This window comes from Alligator sinensis, unplaced genomic scaffold (genome assembly GCF_000455745.1).
Source record: "Alligator sinensis unplaced genomic scaffold, ASM45574v1 scaffold235_1, whole genome shotgun sequence".
Taxonomy (NCBI): Eukaryota; Metazoa; Chordata; order Crocodylia; family Alligatoridae; genus Alligator; species Alligator sinensis.
This window is the reverse complement of record NW_005842042.1, coordinates 373,070-383,135: the sequence shown is the minus strand read 5'-3', so window position 1 is coordinate 383,135 and position 10,066 is coordinate 373,070. Positions and strand designations below refer to the sequence as shown.

The 10,066-nt window shown below is 52.2% G+C and overlaps 1 protein-coding gene across 1 annotated transcript in view; it reads left to right on the top strand.

Moving 5' to 3' along the window:
- The first annotated feature begins 9,921 nt into the window (after positions 1-9,921).
- BSPRY (B-box and SPRY domain containing) overlaps positions 9,922-10,066 on the top strand; it is a 21,781-nt gene continuing 21,636 nt past the window's right edge. The window contains exon 1 of the mRNA XM_025203061.1: positions 9,922-9,984. Within this exon, the coding sequence (XP_025058846.1) occupies positions 9,922-9,984 (63 nt within the window). The remainder of the gene's footprint in view (positions 9,985-10,066) is intronic.

Genomic DNA, 10,066 nt, shown 5'->3' with positions numbered 1-10,066 from the left:
TGGGGGCGCGGCCAGCGCTGTCCCCGCCCGCCGGCTCTGCCCGAGCAAGCCCGGCCCGGGGACCGCTCCGCGGGGACGCGGTCCCTGCCCCTGCCCCTGCCCCCGCGCAGGAGTCTGCTCCTCCGAGCTGGCCTGCGCCAAGCGGCACCGCGCAGAGATGCTGTCACGGCGAGGAGCTCAGTGGCCTGGGTCTTCATGCACTGAAAGGGACTCAGCAGGCCGTGGCACCGCTGGGGCTGGCACCCAGAAACCATCCTGCCCCGTTTACCGTCAGCCTTTGGCGGTAGGGGCCGTGTCGGCGTTGCAGCCGGATGATGAATGGCAGTGCGGGGGAGCCAGTGTGAAATGAGTGGACAAGCAAACAACACAAACATCAGGGTGATGATCGTCCAACATCAACTTTGTTGGGCCAGCTACATCATCCAGATGTCTTCAACTGAAATGAGCGGTCATCATCATCCTCCGCAGTCCCTCGTAGTCAAGGATGATTGTCTTATCTGCAGGTGTGAATGCAGACGGCGGACTAGGCCCATCTGGGATAGACGGGGTCTGCTGCAACGCGGGCGCGTTTCCCTGCTGGGCGAGTGGCTCTGGATTCTTGATTCGGTCTGACACTGTTTCTGCCGCTCCTGCTTTTCTGTCTCCTGTTGTCATCATTCAGTTGCAAAGTACTCAAATCCTTGCAACAGAGTCTTCCTCTATTTCAGACAGTCCTGGGCAACAGTCTCCCAGGAGCTGATGTTGATGTTGCATTTTTTCAAGTTGACCTTGAGGACGTCCTTGAAGCCCTTTCTCTGCCCTCCTCTTAAGTGTATGCCTTGACTGAACTGGGAAAATAAAGCTTGTTTTGGGAATCTGGAGTTGGACATCTGGATGATGTAGCTGGCCCAGCAAAACTGATGTTGGATGATCATCACCTCAATGCTTGTGATGTTTGCTTGCAAGAGGACACCAGTGTTGGCGTGTCAGTCTTCCCGCTGGATTTGAAGGATCTTCTGCAGGCAGTGTTGATGGTATTTCTCCAGTGACTTGAGGTATCTCCTCTAAGTTGTCCATCTCTCATCTCTGTACAGTAAGGTGGGGATCACACCTGCTTGACAAACCATGAGATTGGTTTTGGATCTGATGTTGCAATCTTTGAATACCCATTTTCTCAGGCATCCAAAAGCTGCACTTTCACATTTGAACTTTGAGGCGATGTTGGATTTCTTCATTGATGTTAGCCTTCTGTGAGAGGTGGCTTCTGAGGTATGGGAAATACTCAGTGTTCTCCAGACTCTCACCATGAATCTGAATGACCAGAGCTGGGGACTGCTCATTAAGAGCTTGTTGATGGAGGACCTTAGTCTTTTGAATGTTGTCAATCCCAATTTCTTGTATGCCTTGGTAAGACATTGATGGTTGCCTGAAGGTCTGCTTCCAAGTGAGCACACACTAGAGCATCATCAGTATACTGGAGCTTGATGACTGAGGTCAGGGTAATCTTGATTTTGGCTTGGAGTCGGCTGAGATTCAACATTATACCATCCATTCGGTAGTTTAGCTCCACTCCAACTGGAAGCTTGTTGGTGGTCAGATGTAGCATGACAGTAAGAAATACTGAAAAGAGTGCTGAAAGGATAACGCAGCCTTGCTTAACTCCCATCTTAACCTCAAAGGGACCTGTGATAAGTCTGTTATTGACAATTACCGCTCACATGCCGTTATGGAGCAGACAAAGAACAATGATGAATTTCAGTGGACATTCGTACTTCAGAAGGATCCTCCTTTGTATGTAAAGCCCTAAATGAACTGAGTTGTATTGTAATGTCTTTAAAAGACTTCTTGTGCCTCCGCCAGGAATTTCAGAGTGCTTCTTGTTTATGTTTAAATCTCTCTGACAGGCGTGGGTGTTGTGGGAGCCACTTGCTTGTGGTCATTAAAGGAGTTCACAGAGACTGATGATCTAGGAGGGCTTTTATTTAAGCCAGAGGTTTGAGACTCAGCTGACTGGGATTTATTGCCCTGTGTGGCTTTGGGCAGTCACTTGGGGCCAGGTCCAAATCATGCTTGTAGGTGCCTCCGCTTAGGCATCACAGTGACTAGGAGTGATGTGCCTTGCCCCAGGAGAGCAATCCAAGTCAACAGACTCCCTGTACAGTCAGCAGTGAGGCAGTTGCCTCCAAAGGGCAATCCAGAGTGCTGAGCAGGGAGGAGCCTGCAGCTAGCCAATAGGACTGAAAGGCTCAGGTGTGTTTCTGAACGCTTGTCCCTCTTTGGGACATAGGACACCTGACTCAGGGCTGCAAGGAGGCACTTCAGTCATGTCAAGATCCAGAGCAGTGGGAGGAAAGGTACCTATTGACCAGGACACCTAGGTCACACTAGCCAAAGCACTGACTGCAGTGCAAAGCACAGCACCCATGGCCACTTTCATTTTTGAACACAGTGGGCACGCCCAGACAAGCATGCATGTGCACGTGTGGTTTGGGGCACCGCAAGCCTGTTTGAGGTATCGCAAACCACATGCAGTGCATATACAACTGTGTGCTATGCTGCACATTTGCAGCATGGTGCCAAAATTTGATACTAGGATTTCCTGATATATAAAACAAAGAAACAAACAAAAAAACGGTTTAAAAAAAAAAAAGCAGGGCAAAGTACAGTTCAGGAGTGTGCACTATAACAAACGGAGGCTTGGTCCTTCAAGGAAACACTCTGGCTGCCAGCCAAAGTGTCTCTGTTATTGCTGAGTGCCTCTGCTGCTACAGCCTTCGTCCTGGTGTGTTGGAGCAAATAGAAGTGCATCAGGTCTCTCAATTGCCTGCTGTGGAGCCTGCCTGGCATCCAGGGCCTGTCCTGGACACAGACAGGCACCCAGAACCAGCTGGGCTACCTTGCAGCTGGGCATGTAGGCCATCTGTCCCCATGCCCTGGAGACTGAGCTACCCAGGTCTCAGTTGCAGCCCAGACACAGTGGCAGGAAGCCCCAGAGGCGGTGGCAGGGATCATGGCTGAGTGCAGAGGCAGATGTGGGGATCCGGCTGGAGGAGGCCGCCCAGGCCTGGTACCAGGGACTAAACTGGACGGCCAACAAAGTGGCTGACCTCCTGGTCATTTGGGGCCAGGAGGACACACAGCAGCAGCTTGCCATGGCCTGCTTCTATGAACACATGTATCAGGTAATTGCTGCCCAGATGGCAGAGTGGGGGCACTGCAAAACCTGGCAGCGGTGCTGGATGAGGGCAGTTTCACGCTGTCTATGATGCCAACTGGCACTAGGGGGTGGGGCAAACCACTATGCCCTACTATGAGGTCCGCAGCCACCAAGTCCCCCCAGCACTCCTTCACCACCAGGGGAGGAGTGCAGCCAGTGGCACCCAGCCTGGTGACCCAGCCGGAGTTCCCGGAGGCAGAGCCCACCTCCAGGCCTGCTACACCACCACTGCCCAGCCATGCTGGGAGCGACAGCAGTGAAGGATGGACACTGCAGGCCAGACCTGGTGCTACAGCCAGGCCTGAGGTGGGCCCGCAGCAACAGGACCCCTGCCTCCTGCGGGACAGCAGCAAGAGCAGAGAGGAGTCTGAGGACCAGCCCAGGGTGTCAGCCAGGTGGCCGGAGGCCACACCCTGGCAGCCTCAGCACCAGGCCTCACCCCCATCAGAGACCTGGTCTGGCCCCAGCTCCAACCCAGGGCCCAGGAACAAGGTCTCCCAGCTGAGCCGGCAGCACAGGACATGGGGAACTGGGAGCCTCCCCCCACCACATCCCTGCAACTCCCTTCTCTCCTGGGTCACTTCTTCTGGGGCCCTGCATGCACCCTAAGTCTGTCTCTGCCACCTCTCTCCCTCCTCTCCCAACCCCGACTTCTCTGCCATGCAGGGGCCCCCTTCCCAGCAGGGGCAGGACAGCCTCCCCCCTTGCCAGCACTCCCAGCTGGATGGAGCTGGTCCTGGCCAGGAGAGCAAGGGGGAGGTGGTGGCATTGTCAGAGCCACTGGGGCCAGTGGCTGAGGGCCTGGGTGTCATGGAAGACCGCATCGATCCTGGTAGGGGGGCGCTTGTCCCTGGGAAGGATCTTTCGAGGCAGAGGAGGGGCCCTGTTGGCCTGGACACACACCGAGAGAGGATGGGCAGACCCCAGGATGGGTGTAGTCCTTGTCAGGGTGCCGGGCCCACACTGCTCTGGCTTGGGGGCTGTCTGCCTAGCCCTGCGCTTCAGAGTGAGACTATTCCCTGAGACCCTCGCAGAGGCCTGTTCTTGCCACATGCCATATTGCTGTAGCTGAAGATGGCCCTCCATTCGCTCTCTCTACAGACAGCCCATCTGCCAGGGGAGAGGCTGCTGCCCAGTGCCTGGGACCTGCTTGGCCACTGTTGCAGACTCCAGGGGCTGTCCAGGTTCACCACCTGTGCTTGGAGCGATGCACCCAACAGGGCAGTGTGCAGGACCAGGTGCTCTGGACAGAGCAGGCATGCCACCAGGAGTCTCAGGACATTCGTGCCCAGGTCCTGCACAAGCTCCTCCGCTTCCACTGCGACCAGACCCTGACCCTGGAGGAGGCACAGGCTGGGAGGGTGGCCCTTCAGCAGGTGGTTGGCGAGATACGAGAGGAGCAGCAGCTCGCCTGGGACAGCTTTGAGGAGCTGTGCCCACTGTGAACCTCTGTAGATACTGCCATTGCGCAGGAGTGCAAGGTCATGGAGTAGCTCCTAGCTGCCATCCCCGCCCTGGCCACTCCTGGTGCTGCACCCCAGCCTGTGCCAGCCCCACCACAGCCGCCTGGCCCCTTTGGCCAGCCCGCACCCCCAGCACCAAGGGCAGGGCCTGGCTGGGAGCAGGTTAGGTGGCTGCTGGTGCAGCTGGCACCCGAGCAGGCCCCATGGGCCTGCTATGGCCCTCAAGGGGCACCAGTCCTGTGTCCCCCACTCCTGGTCCTAGGCCTACCTGCCACAGCTGCCCAAGGAGGAGCACCCGCCCTCCTCCCAGAGCAACTGGGGCCCCAGCCACATTGGCGTGGCTCCCACACATGGGGTGGTCTGACCCAGGCCCAAGGCCTGGCTCAGGGTGAAGGGCCAGCAACCCCTGAGTCCCTCCTCCCTGTGCCTCCTCCCCTGGTGTTTCCCCTAACCCTCAGACCCTCTGTTTTCCTCCTGGTACACATGTAAATAGTTTTCATGCCTTTCTGGTTTTGCTTGGGTCTGTGCATCGGAGGGGGCCGGGTGAATGGCGGTAGCATAGTGAAGGTTTTGTATAGGGTACTGTGGGCACGTTGGTGCTGGGAAAGTTTTGGGGAGAGGGAGGGGGAATACAGTTGCTTTTGATTTCACTACAGCCACACTGCCTATGTTGCTGTGATCCTGGCAGTGGGTGGGGATGGAGGCCCCTGGGCAGGTGGCCTGGTGCCAGTGGTGAGAAGGCCGGTTCCTTATTCAGGGGGTGGGCCTGCAAGTGGGCGGTGATGGTAGCATGCACTTTGGGTCCCATGTGCCACTACCTGAAAAGGTGGTCTTCACCTGCGATATTGTTCCTGGCTGGCTAGCCCTGCTTTGGCTGTTGTTGGATGTGCTGTGCTATATGGTGAGCCTTCTCCATTCACTGGGGCTCGAAGACCTCTCCCCAGGATTCACGTACATTACACAGGACATGCTGCAGTGCTGATGTGGGGTATGTACTGTGGCGTTGCCTCCAGGTGGATGACTTTGACCCCAGACTGAGCTGCCTGGATGCAGTGGTGCTGCTGTGCAGTCACAGCCTGCTGGCAGCTGGCCCAGAGGTGCAGACAGCTCTGCTGGAGCACACACACCACAGCCTAGGCTGCTATGCGGTCCCCAACCAGGTCTGGCAGGTGCACAGCCATGGGGCCACAGGTCTGAGGGGGCAGATGCTCTTGCAGGTGGCAGGTCACAGCCAGGCAGGTGCCAGACTGCTGCAGTGGGTACAGGGTATAGGGGCCACTCTAGGTCAGGCGTGCTGCAGCAGTCCAGTGGGTTAGTGTCCCCAGACACCAACTGCCCAGATCTGAGAAGCTTCTGAGGACAAGTAGCTCTGAGTTGCTTTCTAGGGCACCTTTTTATACTGCTAGGGCCAGCACAGTGGTTGACCCCAGCCTCCAGCTCCCCCTGACTGAAGATCCAGGAGGAGCTGGGCAAGGTCAGTTTGCCCAAAGTGGCACAATTTACCCTGCACCAAAGTGCATGTTCAGGTATGTGCACTGAGGCACAAACCTGTGGCACAAATTTGTGCTGCCGCTATTTGTACTGCTGCAAGTGGATACCCCTGGATGTATAGATGCACCCAGTGAGTACAGGCCCCTTACACAAGAGCCTGCTGGATAGAATACTTGATAAGCTTTCCTCCAGCATGGTACAGTGTGTGGACATTGCCTTCTGCCACTCCTAGTAGCTAACCACTTTGGTGTTAGTAGGTTAAAAACCACCGTTGTTGTCATGGAGATCAGCAATGGCATTAAGGTAGGGCTGCTGGCCATGTACAGGGGTTATTGATGACCCTGTATGGGTAGGGTTTCTGTACTGTGTAGGAGTTATTGATGGGACCCCATGTCTATGAGTTCTGCTACATGTTCAAATGTAAGCTGGATAGAAACCAGCTGTAGAGTTGTTACACATTTTCAGGCACTAACTTTGTAGCTGGTTGGCTCTTCTTATAGCTGGATACTAGTAATTTTTATAGTGTGATAATTACTTCGTGCATGACTAGTCTAAATTTATTGCACAATTAACTCATTAATTGTGTGACAGTTACTTTGCATGTGCGGCTGGTCTTTGCACGTGTCCAGTCTAAATGTACTGTGTGATTAATCAGCTAACTGAGTAATATATGTAATGTATAGCAGGGGCCTATGTCACAAGTTCTGACCCCACCCTACAGGCTAGGAAAGACTATTTCCTTGTGGTGCGGCAAGGTATGGTTGATCACTGTGAAAGGTACAACAGCATTATTATAATTTGGTCTGGAAAGGTCCTTGATACCAGAGTCTTTAGAAACTCAGCCCTGTTTGCTGAGTTTGGCCTTTATTATGGCCTTTAACTAAGTTCTGTTTCGTTTTGTCATTCAGGAAAACACCCTGCTCTCCTGGTTTATGATACCTTTTCATTGACCACTTGAGCGAGAGAAACAGCAGTTTAATGAACCACTGAATTGCTACAGACTAAGAATATAGTGTGTGTTCAGAAGACTTAAGGTAAGGTGACAGTGCCCAAGATAGCATGGGTCATCCAGGAGACTGACTGCCCTCAGGAGCAATTTCAGGCTGGTTGCTGACAGCAGTTGCCTTCACGGCAGTTTGTGGGTTCCTGCATGGTGTTCTTGTATCGTCTCCAAATTGCCGTGTCACATAGCTCTTGGCTGTCCAGAAAAATCTCCTGGTGTGCTTGGGGTCTAGGATGCCTTCTCCATAGGGTCTTAGGAGCTTGCTCTGTTGTCTGTTTGTGGAATGCAGGACAGGCAGTGACCTCTTGGGGGACTGAGTTCAGCCCCCTGCTACAACACACACTGTTTTATACAATCTCTTCCATAAATTGTTCTATCTTAATCTTTAAAATGATTAGCATTTTCCTGCACCAGGAGGCTAGGAGAATGAACTACTTCTTACTTTGCCAGTGCATCCTATTGTTATAGCAAGTCCTCAGCCTCACATGTGGGTTGGCCTGGGCATGTGCACCATTTCTCTGTCCACCAGTGGCACGTAGATGGTTTCTTAGATGAAGAATTCACCACAAATACAAAAGGTAAAAGTAGCCTCTGTGAGGGAGTATGGTATGGCACTGTGCTCTCTGTCGCAGGGAGAGAACACAACATGGCTGTCTGTCTCAGCAGCCACAGAGCCCTTAAACATGGAGCTGTGCTGAGTACAGAGCATGTAAGGTGCCACAGCTTCCAAGTTGGATGCATCACAGCGGGAAGTTCCCACAGTCCCACCAACAAGGTGGGAGGCCTTTCATTAGTTCATGAAGTATTAAATGTCTTGGCCCACAGTCCTTCCTGGTAGAACAGCACCTAGTACACTGGAGTAACACTAGGGATGAATTGGGCTCTTTGTGTCTAGGTTACATGGTGACTAGCAATTGCTTTTAAAAGTTGCTGGGAGACAGCCCTCACTGCTGCTCTGGTTGCCCAACTTGCTTCCTGCCACAGCTTTCTAAGGAGTAACAAGCAGAGGGGAAAAAAAAATCAAAAGTCCTGTCTAGCTCAGCACTGAGGGCTCCATTGCAGCTAGGTCATTTCTTAGAATTCCAGTGAAGGATTTTTGCTGGACTTTTTGAGTATAAGTGCTAGGAACCTACCTAAACTGATACTAAACACACCAAGCCCCTAATATGTTTCAAAGCATTATCTGTGTTGAGTATCTTGGTGACAAATGAGCACTTGAGGCAGAGCAGAAGGCAAAAATGAATGGCTTTATGCATATCCCGGAAGATTAATTTCATCCTGCCTCAACCACCCTGCAGAATCCTGTAATGCTTAAGCTTTGCTAGAAGGAATAACCTGTCTCTCACAGACTGAGATCTGTCACTGATGAATGGGCACTGGTGTTGCACTAGTGCTGCCTCCCATGTAACAACAGAGTAATGGCTGTGTGAAGGAGGTGGCCTGGCAATGCTGCTTACTGATTCATGTCTTGGGATAATGATTTTTACTGATCTGCCCTGTCAAAGATTACTAGATCAGCCTGGAACATAGAGAAGAACTGACATGCTCAGGCTGCAATTTACAAAAGCAGACTAGCTTCACAAGCAGGACAGGATCCAATCCTGTGTTGCAGGCTGTGTACCAAGCACACAGGATTACTTTGCTCAGATCTCTAGGCTTCCAGCTAAGGAATCTTCTGAGCAATGGCCCTCATGTGCCACAGTAACAATGGTACTCAGAAAACATCCCAGCTGTGCCTCATTATCTGCTACTGGATCTCCCAGGCATGTATGTGGCTTATGTTGCCCTTGAGAGCCTGAAGGCCTACTGAGGATAGAAAGCCTATCACTCGTACAGCAAACAGATATTTTTTATGGTTCACCAGGAAGTGGTGGGTGTTTCTGTAGCCAAAGGTCCTAGATACTGTCTGCAGTGTCAACACTGAGATGTAGCTGAGTATGGCTGTAGCTGCTGCTCACAACACAGGTTAACTATACTACCACCATGCAAATACTCAGACACCTTGAGCTACACATGTGGAATACATATATGAATAAAAGACTAAGCGAGCAGAGTCTGCCGGAGGTTTCCATATTCAAATCAAAACTGTTTAGATATGTGGTGTTGATCTTTCTGACTCTGCAGGCTCCAATCAGAGCCCCATTCAGCTGCTTGGCATGTATGATGGGAGCTCTGGAATATGAAAGCATGACTCTGTCCAGTGCAAACAGCTACAGCTTTGCAGAATGTACATCAGCAAATTGCAATCTCAGCTCTCACAGCTATAGATTGACAGACTTGAATGTCCTCCTCTTCATTATCAGCACTGAGCTGTAGTCCTTAGGCATCTCAGCCAGCTTTCTGTGGGGTTATAAACTCCCAAGGGAACAGAACTGCTTCTGGACCTTATTCCCCAGATAAAACACTACACATGTGCTATTTGGGAGGCCCTGGAGATTGTGTCTTTTCCCCAGGTAATGCTTGGGCAAATATGGTAGCTGGGAACACACTTGACTATGATTTCCCCTGTGACAGCACCATCAGCTTCTTTCCATCCTGATCCAGGGCACTGTGGCACAAGGAATCACTGTAATTGCTTTTCCAAGGGAGACCATTATCTATGGAAGTAACACGGTAGCCCTGCCTTCAGCCCCAGTTTAGAGACTTTCCATCTGCAGCAATTTGTCCCCTGTCAAGGCTACAGTATCTGCAAAGGCCTCCATCTGAGGAGCAAGGCTTCTTATTGATTTTTACAGCAAGCTGCTTTTTGGGCCAAACTGCTCTCAGACATGTTGGATAAATTGACAGTAATGCCACAGAAGTCACAGGAGTTGCTGCAGATGTACATCAGTGTAACAGCAGAATACAACCCTCTTCTTTATTAGACATGGGGGGGAGGGGGATATAAATTGCTCTTACATCAGGGATTTCCTG